The 18,136-nt window shown below is 42.1% G+C and overlaps 3 protein-coding genes across 6 annotated transcripts; 2 read left to right on the forward strand and 1 right to left on the reverse strand.

Annotated features, from left to right (window-relative positions):
- The first annotated feature begins 6,426 nt into the window (after nucleotides 1-6,426).
- Nucleotides 6,427-11,847, forward strand: LOC105177565 (WPP domain-interacting tail-anchored protein 1). Of its 4 annotated transcripts, none has more exons than XM_011100768.3 (5): nucleotides 6,427-6,579; nucleotides 7,617-8,203; nucleotides 8,599-9,647; nucleotides 10,332-10,529; nucleotides 11,315-11,847. In XM_011100768.3, exons 2-5 carry the CDS (start codon nucleotides 7,648-7,650, stop codon nucleotides 11,492-11,494), a joined length of 1,983 nt encoding a protein of 660 aa, XP_011099070.1. In that variant the 5' UTR covers nucleotides 6,427-6,579; nucleotides 7,617-7,647; the 3' UTR covers nucleotides 11,495-11,847. The 4 variants fall into 4 exon arrangements, with proteins under 4 accessions (XP_011099070.1, XP_088740814.1, XP_020554745.1 ...); XM_088884688.1 differs by having other exon boundaries at nucleotides 6,495-6,579; nucleotides 7,600-8,203; XM_020699086.2 differs by lacking the exon at nucleotides 6,427-6,579 and adding an exon at nucleotides 6,634-7,079.
- Nucleotides 11,848-11,916: 69 nt separating this feature from the next.
- On the reverse strand, nucleotides 11,917-15,357 carry LOC105177564 (Pentatricopeptide repeat (PPR) superfamily protein). The gene has a single exon (XM_011100766.3). The coding sequence runs from the start codon at nucleotides 14,948-14,950 to the stop codon at nucleotides 12,284-12,286; it is 2,667 nt and encodes an 888-aa protein (XP_011099068.1). The 5' UTR covers nucleotides 14,951-15,357; the 3' UTR covers nucleotides 11,917-12,283.
- Nucleotides 15,358-15,985: 628 nt separating this feature from the next.
- Nucleotides 15,986-17,491, forward strand: LOC105177649 (uncharacterized). Its single transcript, XM_088884689.1, has one exon. It carries the CDS (start codon nucleotides 16,066-16,068, stop codon nucleotides 17,341-17,343), a length of 1,278 nt encoding a protein of 425 aa, XP_088740815.1. The 5' UTR covers nucleotides 15,986-16,065; the 3' UTR covers nucleotides 17,344-17,491.
- Nucleotides 17,492-18,136: the final 645 nt, after the last annotated feature.

Raw genomic sequence — 18,136 nt, forward strand, 5'->3', positions numbered from 1 at the left:
GTAGTGCTGACGAACCACCCCCTCAAGCATGTGATGTCTCGACCAGAGGCCTCCGGAAGATTAATCAAATGGGCGGTCGAATTGGGGCAACATGATATCGAATACCAGCCCAGGACGGCCCAGAAGGCACAGGTGCTCGCGGACTTCATCACAGAGTTGTCCAGCGATCCGAAAGAACCTGAGGCTCCCGACCATACCTGTTCGAAATGGATGCTGCATGTAGATGGGTCTTCGAATGCGAATAACGGAGGAGCGGGCATATTGATCCAAGGACCCGAGGGCATCGAGATAGAAGTGGCTGCTCGACTATCATTCCCGGTAACGAACAATGAGGCGGAATACGAGGCATTGGTATTAGGGCTGGAGCTAGCGTATGAGGCAGGCGCTCGCGATCTGGAGGTTTTTACCGACTCTCAGCTGATCGCTATGCAAATTGAAGGAGCATACGAGACAAGAGAGAGAACCATGACACAGTACAAAGAGATCGCGCAGCGATTGATGAGAAAATTTTGTGGATGCTCGCTTTCACAAGTTCCCCGAGCGGAAAACGACAAAGCAGATGCTCTGTCAAAATTTGGGGCAGCAATGGATGGAATCCAAGATCGCAAAATCACTGCAGTAGTGCGCGACCGGTCGGCGCTCACGAGCGGAACAGAAATTCAGGTCGTTTCAGAGGCCGAATCGTGGATGAGCGAGATCATACGGTATCTTGGAGAAGGCATCCTGCCCATCGACCCACAAGCAGCAAAAAGAGTGAAATTTCGCGCTACCCGATTCACGTTGTTGGATGGTCAACTCTACAAACGAACAGTGGATGGCCCCCTCCTGAAATGCTTGGATGGAGAGAGAGCCCTGTACGTGATGCGGGAAATACACGAAGGAAGCTGCGGTAATCATTCGGGAGCGAGGTCGCTGGCTCAGAAGGTGATGCGGCAAGGTTATTTCTGGCCCACGTTGGTCGAAGATTCCAAGAACCTGGTGAGGAAATGCGAGAGCTGCCAGAAGTACGCTTCTTTGATACATCAACCGGCAACACCGATGGAACCGATCAAGATAGCGTGCCCGTTTGACCAGTGGGGAATTGACATCGTAGGACCTTTTCCTCCCGCACAAGCCCAAAAGAAATTCATCATTGTAGTGGTCGAATATTTCTCCAAGTGGGTCGAAGCAGAAGCGGTAGCCAAAATCTCGGAGAGGGAAGTCATCAACTTCATTTGGAAGAATATTATATGCAGATTTGGAATACCTCGAATATTAATATCTGATAACGGCACGCAGTTCCAGGGCCGGAAAATTACAGAATGGTGCAAGGAGTTGAAGATCGCGCAACACTTCACAGCAGTTGCAAATCCTCAAGCGAACGGGCAGACCGAAGTGACGAACCGAACGATCTTGCAGCATTTGAAGACTCGCCTCGAGAGCAAGGGGTCGTGGGTCGACGAACTGCCCGGGGTCTTGTGGGCTTACCGAACAACGCCACGAACCGCCACGGGTGAAACCCCTTTCTGCATGGTATATGGAACCGAGGCCATCATTCCTGCGGAAATAGGGGAGGAATCGCAAAGAGTTATGCAGTACGAGCCCGAGGCGAATCAAGCCGAACGAAGCTTCGACCTCACCATCATCGAAGAAAAAAGAGAGGCTGCATATGCCCGAATCCTGCATCACAAGGGCCTAATGATGAAGAGCCATGATCGTAGAATTCGACCGCGCCAGCTGCAGGTAGGAGATCTTGTGCTGAAGAAGGTGGAGGCATCAAAACATGTGGGAAAGCTAGAACCACCCTGGGAAGGCCCTTACAAAGTGACCGAGATCAGAAAGAAGGGTACATACAGGTTGCAAGACATGCAAGGTCGCGATCTACCACGCCCTTGGAACATACAAAACCTGAAGAAGTTCTACGCCTGAAGCTAGGAGCCTGTGAAAGGCCGTCAACTCGAACAAGGAGCCTGTGAAAGGCCATCAACTGAAGAATCGAGCAAGGAGCCTGTGAAAGGCCATCAACTGAAGGATCGAGCAAGGAGCCTGTGAAAGGCCATCAACTGAAGGATCGAACAAGGAGCCTGTGAAAGGCCATCAAGGGATCGAACAAGGAGCCTGTGAAAGGCCGTCAACAGATCGAGCAAGGAGCCTGTGAAAGGTCATCAACCAAAGGGTCGAACAAGGTGACTGATCGAACAAAACTACACGGGGAGAGTTCTAGCAGATTGTTAATTCTCAAAGGTTAGGAAGATCGCATCCATTTTAAACATTGTATTATTGGGTATTCACAACCCTTGTAATTTACACAACGAGATTTATCAAAGTTTCTGTGCTTACATTTGTTTTGTGCTTATGTTCGTGCGTACATTACTGTCATCACTTGCACTCGATCAAAACGCGAACTGAAAAAGACGCGTCCAATGTGCAATCTGAAAAAGACGCACGCAATCAAAACGCGAACTGAAAAAGACGCGTCCAATATGCGATCTGAAAAAGACGCACGCAATCAAAACGCGAACTGAAAAAGACGCGTCCAATATGCGATCTGAAAAAGACGCACGCAATCAAAACGCGAACTGAAAAAGACGCGTCCAATATGCGATCTGAAAAAGACGCACGCAATCAAAACGCGAACTGAAAAAGACGCGTCCAATATGCGATCCGAAAAAGACGATCACAAGCAAAAAGCGAACTGTAAGAAAATGTGAAAATATAGCAAAGGAAGCGAGCTGACAAAAGTTCATTTTTCATTCAACAAAACGTCATATACAGGGGTTACCAAAATTTCTACCCCATCCTCCTGTGTACAAAAAATGATGTCCTAACAATTTCTAGGATTTACATTTGGATCAATCAGCTCAGAATCCTACCACAAAATAGAAGAATCGGGACTAATCAGGCGTCAGCTTCGGCCTCCAGTTCGTCCCTCAGGACCATAAATTCATCGTCTTTTAGCTCAGGATCCGGAGGAAGAGGTTGAAGGTCGCCATCAAGCGAGATGTCAAGCGTGCTGCGGTCAAAAGACTCATGAAAGCCACTGAGCTTTTCGACTTGAGACAGGCAGGTCTCATAGCCCTTGGCAAACGAGTCCGCAGACTTGATCTCAAGAGCGGTCGTGAAGGTGTCAGTCTTCAAAAAATCACGAACCGCAGACATCCGGGAATCGGCCAAAGCTCGCTGATGCTCTTCAACCAGAATGCGACCAGCTTGGCCTTCCTCCAACCCACGCTTGTGGCCTTCAATGAGGCCGACCTCACGTCCGGCTTCGAACGCCTCTTTCTTGGCCTCTGCCAGGGCCACCTCTTGCTCAGAACGAAGAATCTCCTTCTCCTTCTTGGCAACATCGAGCTCGGCTCGCAACTTCTGCACCTCGTCCCCCAAGGCCAGCAGGTTATCCTCCTGCTTGCGTTCTGTCTCGTCTCGTTCGGCCAGTTGAGACCTCAGATCTTGCACCTTCTGATCAGTCTGAATGTAACTCTTCCGGTAATGGGTGCATTTGAGGCTCAAACTTCGAAGAAAGGTCATAGCCTGCAAAACCAAAAGCAATGAATAGCACAAAAGAGGGGAGATCGAAGGAAACCAACCGATGAAATACCTGGACCAGGGAGTGGGCTGCGAACTCCTCGAGCCGAATAGGGTTATTCGGTACAAGTGCTCCCTGATCGCGAACGGAGACGAATGAATTGTAGACTGCAAAAGTATCCCCTCCGGCCTCGCCATACAGCGATGAGCTCGACATATCCTGCCATTCGGGAGGCGGCACATTACCTCGAAGAGATGCCCGGCTATCCTCCCAACATGTGGCGAGCTGCGCCACCCTCAAAAATTTGTCCCGATCTTCATCAACGCTGGTTTTATCTGCGGCTTCCTTAGCCATCCTGCTCAGCACGCTCGGGCCATGCGATTTTGGAGGAGGGTGAGAGGCCTCAGCGGGCTCCTTCATTTTGCCCTTATCGCCAGGCCCTAACTTGGACTTGGGCCCTTGTCCTTTCTTCGGGGGGGATCGCCTCCTCTTCTTAGATCGCTCCTCAGGCAGACCTGGGCTTCCCTGATCGATCCCGTGGCCCCCGCTCGCTTCGTCCAAACCCAGGTCTAACTCCGAGGAGTTATAACCGAGATGATCATCGGGGCCGGAAGGTGTACCCTCGCTATCGACTGCAATGGGTTGTTGCCCGTCAGGAGTGGCAATGGCGAGCGTTTTGGAGGAAGGTGGGATCGAAGATAAATCTTTAGCACTTGCAACCGCCTTGCCCTTCCCTTTCGGATCCGAGGAACTGGCGATCTCACCCCCCTTCTTGGATTTGTTTTGGGCCGTGATCCGCCGCATAGCCGTGCGCGTGCTCATGATGATACTATCTGCGAGCAGAGAAAAGTTAGCATACGCGAACACTACAGCGATGAAAGCAAGTGAGACCGAAGAAGAAAATCACCTAAGGACTCTTCGATGTGAAGGGACGCTGGAGAGAGCCCAGACAATTGCAAAACTTTCTCATTGAGAAGCTTCTTGGGATCATACTTATAAAGTGTCAGACTCCTTATTTGGTCACCCTCCAGCCCCCCACCACAGGTTTTCGGAAGGGGTTTATACTTAGTCCACTCGTTCTTGAAAGGCCAGACACCACTAGGAGGTCGAATGAAAATGTAGCGATCTAACCAAGCTCCTACATTCGACTTCAGGGCGCTCAGATACCCGCAATCTGGTTTGGCCGAAAGATAGAAAAAACCTCGACTACCAGATCGCTTCGAGGTGGTGAAAGAATATAAACTCAAAAAATTATCAAAACTGGGGTCTAAATCTAGATATCGCATCATCACCACAAAAAGATTTATATGGGTAATGGAATTCGGGGAAAGCTGCATAGGGCATAACCCCAATTTATTCAAGATCGCGGCCACCGGGGGAGCCAGAGGAAATCTCAACCCGGCATCGAGGTGTTTGATAGAAAAAGCGGTGAACCCCTCGGGAGGGCGATGCATACGGTCGAAGGCAGCAGGGATCAGGATGTCAAAATCGGAGGGGATGTGGTACTTTTCTCTAATCTTATTTACAGGAACCCTAACCGTACTGACCACGGCCTCCCAAGGGTTTTTAGCGAGCCGATCCTGGAACTTAGCAAGGACCGAAGGTCCAGCCTGTTTATCCGTAAGTTTGGTGGCCGAAAACTTCTTATTCCTCTTGGGAGAGGTAGAATACGACCCATGCGAAGACCTAGAGACAGACCTAGACCCGGACCCTGAGGACGAACCAGAACCAGACTCGGAAGAGGACCCAGAAGCAGATTCAGAACGAGATGATGACCCTGATCTAGATCGTGGCTTAGGGCCAGATCGCGACTCAGAATTCGAGCTAGAGCTGGAAGGCATCGTACCTGAAAGCAGGATGACTCTGGAAGCCGCAGATCGAATACGAACTCGTGGTTGTGAGCCTTGGTCGCTGGAAGTCTTTGCGTGAGGTGGGCCGAGAAGTCAAATGAGGCGGTATTTATAGGAGATCCACTATGGAACAACGCGCCCGGACGAACTGAGGAGATCTTGCCACGTGTACGCGATCAACGGACGCGACGGTTCGACTTCCTCAAAGGCAACGAACTTGCACTTTGAAAAAGTGGGGGAGTAATGATGGGTGTATGTATAATCCCCCCGCAAAAAGACTGAAAAGCCCTTCATTAAGGGTAGCATGGTCATTTCCGCGATCGGATCCGCGTACTTCACAACGGGCGGGTCGCAGAGGACCCGACCCGGGTCGTAGGAGCTGACAGAAGACCCGGACAATGACGGCCGTTCGATTAGAATGGGATCAACCAGATGAGGCCACGTGGCCCAGTACTTGCCGTACAACTGTGTACTATAAATAGACCCCGATACGCCATAAATGAGGTAACTGCTATACATTTATTGAGATCGAACTTTGAGATAGAATACATTTCTCTCGATCAACCTAACTTGAGCGTCGGAGGGTCATTGTCGGGGACATACCCGACGAGCTCACGGTTCTTGTTTTATTCTCAGGGGATCCAAAACCTGTTCCGGAAGAGTTAGTCGAACAGCGGTGAGACCGTCTCAGGAGATCGAATAATTCGACCCGAATCACATTTCAAGAAAAAAAAAGAAAGAAAGAAAAGATTATCAAATGCTTGTATAGTTGTATATATTTATTAAATTGGGCATACGAAAAATATGGTGTGCACAAGCAATGAATTAAATTTGATTTTGTTGCACCCCTATAAATGCATTGTGTAGTATAAAGAGGGGTTGAAAGCATAATAAGAGGAATATTTGGGGCAGAAGAAATTGTAGTTGGGGAGTTGGGCATATGTATGTATTTTAAGTGACTTGACGTCAATAATAATGTAAGTATAGGTCGTATAAGAGAGTGCTGAAAATAATCTGAAAACTCATGTAGTGTTATGCTGCCCGCACGTGATCACGTGCAAGCGTCAGTGGGCTAGAGTAGTGTGACCAGGTCGGTTACTCTTACCAAAAATAAAAATAAAACTTCAAAATAGAAAAGAATATGAATCAGCTAACAACGACACAACAATTAAACTAAAATTTTACTTCCACTCTCACTGTCAACCAACCCAAATTTTCTAAACGGTAAGCTCTCAAATTTTTATATGTATAATTTTTGGTACTTTATGTTTTTCGATCATATCGTATTTATGCGTGTGCTGTTTTTATCACCGTTTTCTTTTTTTTTTTTCAAATTTATGAAGCGAAGAGGTTTTTTGTGTATTTATTTTTTTAATCCTATGCGATACTTTGATTCCTGCTGCTGTATCTGTGTGTGCGGAGATTGCTCTAGAATTCGTGTAAAGCGAGCTGCAGTTGTTGTTGTTTTTTTTTCTTTAAGCTTGCTATGTTAGAGTTCACTGAGGGGCTTGTAGATGCAAATATTAGGTATGATTTTGGGGGAGGAGATTCATTGAAGGATTTGAGGGATGGGGGTAGGATGAATGAATAAAGCAAAATGAGAACCATGGTAGGGCATTGTTTTCATTGAGTCACTGCTCCCATGATTATAGTTCTCAACTCATGAATTATGTGATGAAGGGATTGCTGGCGGTTCATGTGTCTGTCAGCATCAGTTCCGTTGGGTAAAGTTTCTATCTTCTTTTTTCCTAATGTGGTGAGCTTATTAGTTTATTCTGAAAGAAGCAATTTAATGCACAAGCAAAATCCTTAGAGTTCTACTTGCAAAATAAAAATATGTCTAGTTTAGTTCTTTTCTTGTTCCTTATTTTCCGTTTCTAGTCTTTTCTTCCTCACTTAAATAAAGAAATAACTATGTAGAGAAAGATAAACGTCTCTTAGCACAAGACATTGTATGTCGTTCAGCATTTATAATAAGTGCGTAAAATTAATATTGATGGGTTTAAACATTTCTTTGATATAAATGTTTTAGCTTGGTTAACAACTAATGTCAAAACATCTCTATCTCAACACAAATGTTGTGGTGAACAAGTCCCATGACTTCGTCTAGACTTGGTTTGTTGTAAGTTACTTTTAAATACTTTTGTAGAATAATTTTCATGCTGTTAGTCATTTTCTCCCTTTTGAGTCATCTTTTGCGGGAGAGTGTGACCTTCAATTGACATCCATAATATTGTAATACAGAATCATTCCTTTTTCAGGATCTAAAGTGAGCCGATTGGAACAGTTGAAATGATTTCCGACAGTATTCAAGACAGACCTGCTTCTATTGAAAATGTCAGTTCTAATGAAGTGGAGGCTGAGTCAAATAACATTGATTCACTTGAAGCTGTCTCATCCGGTGGAGATGCTACTCGTGAGCTAGAAAGTGCAGCAGAAGTTTTAACTAGGGTTGAACTAGATTTAGCATGTTCATCTGAAAAGTTGGTTAACTTGGAAATACTTGTTATGCATGTGGCTTCAAGGGAAAATGATTTTGAGGCTTTTGCATCGGAGGAAGAGCATAATTCTGAAGGTCCTGTTGAGAAAGCATTAGAATTTGACCTTTTATATGGTTTTTTGGACTCTGAAGTCAGGGAACTGGAGAGTTTTCTGTCTGCTCTTCAGACTGAGATTGCTGGTTTCCAGGCTTCATTCGAGCAGCTGGGTGATTCTTTTAAGGAAATGGAAGAAAAGTTGCAGGATTGTGGGGATTCCCTGAAGCGTTCATTTGAACAGGTTGCAGGCTTAAAGGTGCAGTCTGCCAATTTCCGCAGGATCTTGTTAGCTTCTTCAGGAGAGGAAAAATGTAATGTGCTTCCCTTTCTTATTAATCTCTAGTTTGATATAAATTATCAAACCTCCCTCATGGGTGCAGCTGGTTGGGGTTGGGATTGGACATCCTTGATTCAATTTGATCTTATCATTATGTTGAGTCCATGTTTCTTGGAGTTACCTGGATGATTTTTAATGTTCTTTTGCATTTCGAACAATATTAGTTTTATTAATTTTTGCAAATTTAATTGGATTTCAGTCCCAAACAGCCATCAGGCAGAGAAACTTCTCGGCATTTTCTTATTTATGTTACTGTTGCATCCGCTAACATATTTTCATATCTGTGTTTAGCCTGAATCACCACTCTCTAAAACTGTAAATCTTAGGAAATGATTTTCTTTTGTCTAATGATTTACTGGATGTTGGCAGGGAAAGATGACAAGAGTTTGGAAAATGATAACTTTGAAGATTCAAATGCAAAGATTAGAATGCATACTGCAGAGCAGCAGAGAAATATCTTGAAAATGCTGGAGAAGTCTCTGGCCCGGGAAATGGATCTTGAGAAGAAGCTAACTGAGTCTAGACAAACTGAAGAAGATCTAAAACTTCAGCTACAACAAGAAGTCTTCTGTATGGAACAAGAAGCTGAAGATATATGGGAAAGACTGTTCGAGGCAGAAAATAATGCAGAAATCCTCTTGGGGATCTCGAAAGAACTATTCGGGAGAATCCAGATGGCACAATTTAGTATAAATGGGTCAGTTCAGAGAGAAGGGGAGTTGAGATCCAAACTTCAAGATCTTACTGAGGAGTTGAAAGACAAAGACTGTGCTTTGCGGGGCTCTGAGTTTTCCAGGACTGAACTTGTGGAAAAGGTTAACGCAATAGAGCAGAAACTGAGGGAATCTGAGTCTCAACTACACCATGTGAAGGAAGAGCAAAACAAAGAACTGGCAGGAAAAGCTATTGAAGCTGAAAAGAGAGCTGAGATTATTGAAGCTGAATGTAAATTGCTTAGAGAGTCTAAGATGGAGCTTGATAAAGAGATGAGCCGCATGAAGAGTAGCACTGCTGATTCAACTAAGAGGGTGGACCAATTGGAGAAGCAGTTGAAGGACTCTGAAATTCAGCGACTGCATGCAGTGGCATCTTCTGAAGCTAGTCAAGAGAAGCTAAGCATGTTAGATTGCACAATCAAGGATATGGATAACTTAATAAAAGATCTAAAGTTAAAGGTTTCGAGGGCTGAAAGTGAGATTGAGAGTACTGAAGAGAAATGTATAATATTGTCTGAGTCCAATGCAGAACTCATTGAAGAAGTAACTTTTCTAAGGCGTAGAGTTGAACACTTGGAGACGTCTTTGCATCAGGCTGATGAAGCAAAAAAAGAAAGTGCGAAAGATATTAGGGTGCGGACTAAATTAATTGCAGATTTAGTTGTGCAGCTAGCTCTTGAAAGAGAACGGCTTCATAAGCAGGTACGTATTATCTATTCATACTTAAGTCCTGAAGTTGGTTACTAATAAACAGGCATTTTTCTTCATATGTTAGGTTTAAATCTTTGTGCGTCTTTTCTGATTTTTCCTCCCTTTCTACTCCAGAGCAAGTTCTTAATTTTTCTGGACAAAGAAGCAAACAGAAAATCTTTTCGCCAAAGAATGGGGAATTTTAACTCACTTTATTGTAAACAGAATTTAAATGGAATTGTTAGTTAATGGCATATGATTTGTCATGGATAGATGAGACAGCATGTTGCCTGATAAAGTTCCATGCAGAATGTCATACAACCTTGAACACTCCTTTAAGCGAGTTTTAAAGTTCAAGAATATATGGAGAAGAATGGGATAAAGCTATGCGACTTGAACTTCGTACGTCTAAAAACGTTTGGTAATTTATTCTATCTTCATTGTTGTAGAAACAAGTTTTTTGAATTATCTTTTATTTTATTTTTTTCATGAGCCACTCAACAGATACCTAGGCATGTACATGCCTGCTGGGGAAAAAGTTAGAAAGAAAATAGAAGCCCCTGGAAAAGAACTTTAATGATTGGTGCTGTAACTAGAGTTTTTGGAACTTCTGACGGAATTTATGGTAGTTTTCATTTGTTATTTGATACTGTCTGCTTTTAGTCCTACAATTTTTTCTGTTATTCTTTCTCCCAGATATCATCATTAACAAAGGAGAAGAAAGTTGCAGTGATGTACTTGCAGCAAATAAAGAGGGACCATTCAGTTACTGCAATTGGAAGTCATGATGCCAAAGCAAATGAACCTGTACTATCTGAGGATGATAGTGAGAATGAAATTTCTAGAAAAGGAAGTAGTGAGGAAATATTGGGGTCTTTAGCTACCATTCACGAGGTTGGTGCTTCTCTCATTTCACTCCCTGTTTGTTTGTAGTAACTATTACATAAGTATGGTTTACTTGCAGGTATCTTAGTTGATTCAAAAATGTCCTAAACAGTCTGTATGGATATTGAGACATGCGAGCTTTTGACTTATAATCACTGCACTCGCATATTGTAGATGTGCCATGACAGTATAATAATCAAATAGTTTGTATTGAAAGTGTGCAACAAGTCTTGAGTAACATTGGCAATAAAAATGACCATTTACCACAAATTACTATCTTTCTTCTACTTTCATTTCCTTGCAGCTCTTGTAATTAGTAGAACCAAATTTTGAGACTGATCCGCAGGACCCACCTTCAAATTAGTTTTGCTTTCTCCATTCAGTAATCAGCCAAATAAAGATGATTCACTTAGAGCAACATTGTAGGAGCATCTGTTTTTGATTATTGCAATTTGACATATGTGGTGCACGAATTGATATTATGCTACTTCCAGATGCTTGCTTTGTATCAACTATCACACTATATTTTAAGTCAGAGCCTGGAAATTTCTCTTTCTGATATCCATAGTTTTAGAAGCCTTCGCAGTTTCGTCGTTTTAGGCTTGTTTCAGTGCTTGACTTGTTTAAAACATCTGATTCATTGAAATATTTTCTTTCCATGATGACTTTGATATCCCCACCCATGACTTTCTCACATATTTTTTATTTTTGGGATAAAATTGCTGATTATCTCTTCATTATTATTTGAAATTTGGATTTCAATTGCTAATACATCAACTAATATTTGCTTTCAGACTGGCAATGCTCCTGGAGACTTCGCAACAACTGAAGTTGAGATGGAACACACTGATTCGGCTTCTAATCTTAACACTGTGAGAAATATAGATGTGAGGCAGATCAAGTTCATGTATGTGTGCATGGTAGTTCTTTTATTGGCAATTTCAGGATTTATTCCTCTCCTGTTCCCAGAGTGAGGGGTTCGCTCAATCGTATTGGAGCCGGTGCTTATCCTTGGACCAAATGGTTTAGATGCTATACCTTTGGGAAAACTTCAGCTTTTTTGAAGGATTTTGATGGGTTAATTGGTTGCCTCACTTGAGCTGATTTTCAACGCAATAAACTTGGTCAGAATAGAAAGGCTGAGAGATTATAGACTGTTTCTGTTGTAACATAAAGCTAGGTCCGTACAACAAGGTTTTTGATGTCTTGCGCACAGGAAGTGTTCCTTGTCAGTAAATGTTTTGACAGTTATGTAACTAAGGCAACTCACATGGTATTTCACTACAGAAACTCCAAAAGATTCTTGTGCAGTCGTGCACTTTCTGTACTTTAGTCTGCCGCATTGCATTAGCATGCAGCTCTTGAGATTGTGATTAAATTTCTGCACTTATAAATGTATCATGAGAAGACAGAACACTCGTTATATATTGATTCATGAACAGTCAAATACAGAAGAAGGCTTGGTGGAACCTCAGAAGGACTATGTTTTTCAGATCCTATAAATCCGTTGAAACTCTTCTCCTATTAGTTATTGGCTGTGGTTGGAAATACTTCTCTTCTGTTAGCTGAACAATGTGCAATGACCACCTACTTGCTGTTAGTCCAATATGCTTGTCCTCTAATTAAATACAACCTAAACCTCCGAATTGATTAGTGTTGAGCATTTCATCTGCATCCAATGTGGATCCAGTTTTAAGTTCTTCAACTGGATCTTAGGTGCCCTCCTGTTGTACTGGTTGGACCTTAGATTTTATCAGAATAGCTTAGAAAGAGGAGACTGCACATAGTTCTTGTTCGTCATCTACCATTTCTCTATCACTTGTCGTGATCTCACCATATGCTATATAGCCATCCCATTTCATCTCCGCAATTAGCATATCCAGGTTCTCATATATTTCTTCACATCTTGGATGAGCTTTATCCCCGACAAGAAACATGTGTACCTCAGACTGGATCTCAATCCAGCTACAGCCGGGTTCTTTTTTCAGCCTACCATGCCTCATCATTTTCCTCATCTTTGACACCTCGCTCCACATTTCTGCTTCAGCATAGATATTTGATAGAAGAACATAAGCAGAAGAGTCTTGAGGGTCCAATTGCAAAAGAGCACTTGCTGCTTTTTGTGCCACCTCAACATTACCATGTATCTTACATATACTAAGAAGAGTTCTCCAAATCACATCATCAGCCTGGAAGGGCATTTCTTGAATAAGCTTCAGAGCATCGACAAGTCGTCCTGACCTTCCTAACACATCCACCATAGATGAGTAATGTTCCAACTGTGGTTCTAGCCCATAGTCATTTTGCATTAAGTTGAAGTAGTGAAGTGCTTCATCTACAAGTCCGATATGTGCACAAGCACGGAGGACTGCCACAAAAGTAGCATGATTTGGTATTATCTTCTCAAGCTGCATTTTTCCAAAAATCTGTAAAGCCTCGTTTCCATGACCATGGTGGGCATAGGCACAAATCATGGCATTCCATGTCACAAAATCACGCTTGGACGATTTTTCAAACATCAAAGCAGAATCCTGCATGTTTCCACACTTTGAGTACATGTCTACTAGTGTACTGATAATGTACGCATCTGACTGCAAATCTTGCTTGATTATTTGAGCATGGATTTGCTTCCCGAGGCCAACATTAGCTACATTTGAACAAGTATCAAGAACTGTAGCATAAGTAAAGTTATCAGGTTTAATTCCATTTTCTAGCATTCTAGAGAAGAACTTCTGAGCCCCCTCACTCTGTTCATTTGATGAAAACCCAGAAATGACTGCATTCCATGATACTAAAGTCTGTTCTTCCATCCTGTCATGAAGCTTCTCCGCCTCTTCCATCATCCCACACTTGCAGTACATGTCCACGAGGACGCTTCCAACAAACGAGTCCAACCCCATCCCAGACTTAATGACTTGGCCATGGATTTCCCTCCCACAGTGCAGAGCTTGCCAACCTGCACAAGCTTTCAAAACACTCCCATAGGTGAACTCATCAGGTACCATCCCTGACTGAAGCATAGAGACAAATAGTAATAGGGCCTCTTCATTTTCATTCTGTTCACAAGCTGCGATTACCGCATTCCAGGAGACAGCATCCCTTCTATCCATTTCGTCAAATATTTGACGAGCTTCCCACAATGCTCCGCATTTACCATACATATCTAAAATGGCATTCACCACGCAAATATTGTACTGAAAGGGACCCTTAATTGCTAATCCATGTACTTGCATTCCTTCCAAATGTCCTTTGATAACTGCACACGCACTAAATGCCCCAGAAAGACTTATTTCATCAAATCCAAGATCAGACTTCAATAATAACAGAAAAAGCTGCAAACCTTCAAATCCAAGATCACTTCTAGCATATCCAGTGATTAATGCATTATAAGATTGCAAATTATGGTTTGGCAACAAGTTGAACACCTTCCTAGCATTAAGCAAATTGTCACATTTAGCATACATATCCAACATGGCGGTGCCAACGATGGTATCAGCTCCAAAATCACTCTTTAGTGCGTGGCCATGCAATTGACAACCCAATCTTAAATCACATAAACCAGCAGAAGACCTAAATATACTGGCATATATAGACTGGCTGGCCCCAATTCCCACTCTTTGCATTTCTTTGAATAGCTTTAGTCCACCAACAAGCTCATCATTTTGAACACTACCTGCAATTACCGCACTCCACGACACCCAATTTTTAATTGGCATCTGATAAAAAAAGCAAAGTGATTCAGCTAAGCTCTTGCATTTTGCATACATATCCAACATTGCACTCCCAGTCACTACGTCAGCCTGAAACCCCAACTTGACTACAACTCCATGTACCTGTCGCCCTGAATCGTAATCTTCTAAAGCTGCACATGCTTTCAAAATAACAGCGAAAGTGGTCTCATCATAACCCACGCCATCTCTCCCCATCGCCATATATATCTCAATCGACTTCAAGCAATTTCCATTCTGCAAGTACCCTGAAATCAAAGAGTTCCAAGAAATCACATCTCTTTCAGGCATCAAATCAAAAAATGATTGCGCCAACCCTATTTTCCCACTTATCGAATACCCAAAAATCATCGCATTCCACGAAACCCTGTCACGGTCAGACATTCTGTCAAACACTTTACTAGCACACCCCAAGCGGGAGCATTTTATGTACATTTGGAGCAAACAGTTGGCAACAAAAATTGTGGGTTTGAAGCCGGACACTATCATCAGAGCATGTGCTTGTCGGCCCGGTCCCAGGGCTCTCCCATTGGAGCATTCTTGGAATATATGCGAAAATGTCTTCTTGTAAAACGGGCTCGACTGATTCCTCTGTGCAAATGTAGAGATTGAACAGAAACATACTGGAAGGTTGGGGAGGAAATTCGGAAATCGAGGGTGTAGCTGCAAATCGAAGAGTCTGGTCAAGAAATAAGCAGCCATCAGGTTTTGAATTCATGCTTGGCGGATTTCTCCTCCGTCGGACAGAAGAGCATGAACAAGCTCAATAGGTACTGTTCCTTTGTTCAGAAGCACGCATTTCATCTATTCTTTTGTATTTGTTGAATCTAAATTCTGAACTCAGATCTTTCTAAGCTTCAAAATTATGCAATTCAAATGCTTTACAAACAGTACCTCAAAAACAACTCCACTTGCATTTTTGAAGAGGATATAATACACTATTACTAAGTCCACAACTATTCTTTTGTAAACACATTGGTGGGAATTCAAGAAACATCATCATCTCCCATTCTACTCCGTTTTTCAACAACACTCAATTCTTTTAAAAGGAGTATGAATCCCAAATTTCGTAAGAAACATAGATTAAGTGAAGGATCATTTGCAGTCTTGCTCTCAATTCCAATATAATAAGTATAATAAATATTCCAAACAATGAACTGTCGGGATATTTATTAGACGAGTATCTATTTTGATAAGTATTTATAATTTTTTAAATTATAAATAAATATTTATAATTATGGTAAAATTTTAAAATACTCATTGTAATTTACCCTGTCTTATAATTCAACGTTTTTTTTTTGACAAAAGTATGTTTGATTTTGGTGATTTGACAAGGTTACAATCCTTTGAGTAAGTGTTTGACATCTTCAACAAAGGGGCCAAGCAATTGTTTCTTGCAAGTATTACTAAACCAAATATTGGACACAAAAAGAATAAATTTATAATTATAAAAGACTATTTAGATAATATTGAGTTAGTCTTTTAAATTTATTTTTTATCTATCTTCGAAACGTTTGTTCTTAATTTATTTATATTTGTATTTTCTTTTCTCTCCTCCCATTTCCTCTCTTCCTTTTCTACTTTATTATTACAGTTTTTATTATGTTTTTATATAATAAATTTAATAAATATTTGAGTAGTTTAAATAAAAAGAATATTTTATGATTTTATATTTGAAATACATGAGATGGGGGGGGGGGGGGGGTTGAAGAACACGTTTAAAAAAGACCATAAAGAGGTCTTTTTTTTATCGAGAAGAAAACAAATTAAAATCACATCAGAAAACGCAATCACTTCCTATACTACAAATTTCTCCAATGGCGGAGGTTTCCAATCTCCACCGCCACCACCACCCCCACCCACCGCAATCGGCCCGAAGCCCCGTTGCCCCTGTAGAAGAAACTGAGCCACAGGAAGATGAATTCTATCATCATTCGAACCCTTTTGTTTTCGATTTCGATTCCTTCTCCCCTCCCAGTATTTCGTCGAACCCTTCTTTCTTTGATGATTACGCCACGACGTTCGATTTCGGGTTTGATTTGAACGCTGAAATCGAGAATTCTGGGTGCGAGTTCGAGGACCCTAGTTGCTTTTTTTTTGGGGGTGAAGAAGATGATGAGCAGATGAATTTCGTTACAGATCTGTTCGAACCACGTCAGCCCGCCGTGGAGGAAGACCCAATTTGGGAGCTCGATTCTGGTCGAGCGGAGGAATCGGCACTCGAATTTGGATTTGGGCCGGGTCTCGGGTCAAGCCTGGGCCTTCGGGTGGTGGACATGGATTCTGAATCTGATTCTGAGGAATTCGAGGTGAATTCAGGATTTATTAATAACGGTGATGATAATCATGATAGCTTTGTACTTGGTAACAACAACTATCATACTAGCGAGCATGAGAGGGAGGAGTTTGAATGGGAGGAGGTGAGTGAGAGAATTCATTTTGATGAGAGGGAGAATTTGAACTCAGTGATCAATCGAATTGAGGAAATATCTGTTTCATCTGATATTTCGTCTTCAGAAGGTCAGAACTCGAGTTTAGGTGATGATGAAAGAGTGGAGGAAGAGCGGAATGTAGAATGGGAAGTTCTGTTGGCGGTGAATAATTTAGAGAGGACTTTCGAGTTTGAGAATTCGGAAGAAAATAATAGTGATGGGGGTGAAGTTCCACGCATTAATCTTCCGGAAGATTATATTTTGACTATGCAATATGATGTCCTTTTTGGGCAGTTGGTGGAGAATGAGAATGCTTTAAAGGGCAGCCCACCGGCTGCAAAGTCTGTGGTGGAGAATTTGCCTTCCGTGGTGTTGACGAAGGAGGAAATCGAGGAGAACAATAATGTGGTTGTTTGTGCAGTTTGTAAGGATGAGTTTGCTGTTGGGGATAAGGTGACTAGGATGCCTTGTTGCCATCTATACCATGGGGAGTGCATTTTGCCATGGCTCAGTATTAGGAATACGTGTCCGGTCTGTAGGTATCAGTTGCCTACAGATGATGCAGATTATGAGAAGAGGAGGAGCGAGAGAGTAGGTGGTGGAATTAATTCTCACTTGGTTGATGATTTTGAGGTTAGGTACAATTTTGAAGTTTTGCCTTGAAAAGGCCTTGCAAATCTTAGAGTATGGTTTTAGAGACAATATATGTTTCCTTTTTCGTTATGTAAAAAATTGGTTGTGTCCAAAGTGGTGAGATTGCAAACTTTTATGTGGATATTACATTGGATATATATGGATCCATGATTGAATATATCTACGTATCCTATAATCTGCGATGTTAGAAGATAGCAATCATTCCTTCAGAATCATTGTAGAGATGAGTTGCCATATCAATGTTGTCAGATCTTGGTATTTCAGTTACTCCTGTGATTGTATTCATCTCAAGCATATGAATGATTTCTCAATGTGTTGTCAGCAATCAGAAGACAAGAATTAGTTGGATTGCTTGGCAATTGCTTCCAGAATTGCCTACCTTTCGGTGGTTTTGCAGTCTGGAAAAAAATTATGACCGTCTGTGTAGTTTCTTGTTACTACTGGATGAGCAGATATGTTTAGAGAGTTTCATTGAGTTTCTCAATTGTTCTTGGAACCAAACTATTAAGTTTGTGAACATATCTTACTTACCTTGTGTTTCCATTTTTACTCCTCTTTTTTTGGTGCTGTCTGTTGTCCATATGCCACAGTATTGTTGTTAACAAACTTTCCTACTGTTCATTTATTTTTTTGAAAATCCTCTTCTAAGTAACGGTCATTCGGGTGTCACTTTTCCTTCTCTGCTTGTTTCTAGACAGTCTTTAACATTTTCTATCATTTAGAGACCTTTGGCTTCAATGAAGTCATGGTGATCTTTCCGTATACATAGTTCATTATGCGAGAGGTTCTCTTCTACCATACC

This window comes from Sesamum indicum, linkage group LG9 (genome assembly GCF_026168435.1).
Source record: "Sesamum indicum cultivar Baizhima isolate 11 linkage group LG9, ASM2616843v1, whole genome shotgun sequence".
NCBI lineage: Eukaryota > Viridiplantae > Streptophyta > Magnoliopsida > Lamiales > Pedaliaceae > Sesamum > Sesamum indicum.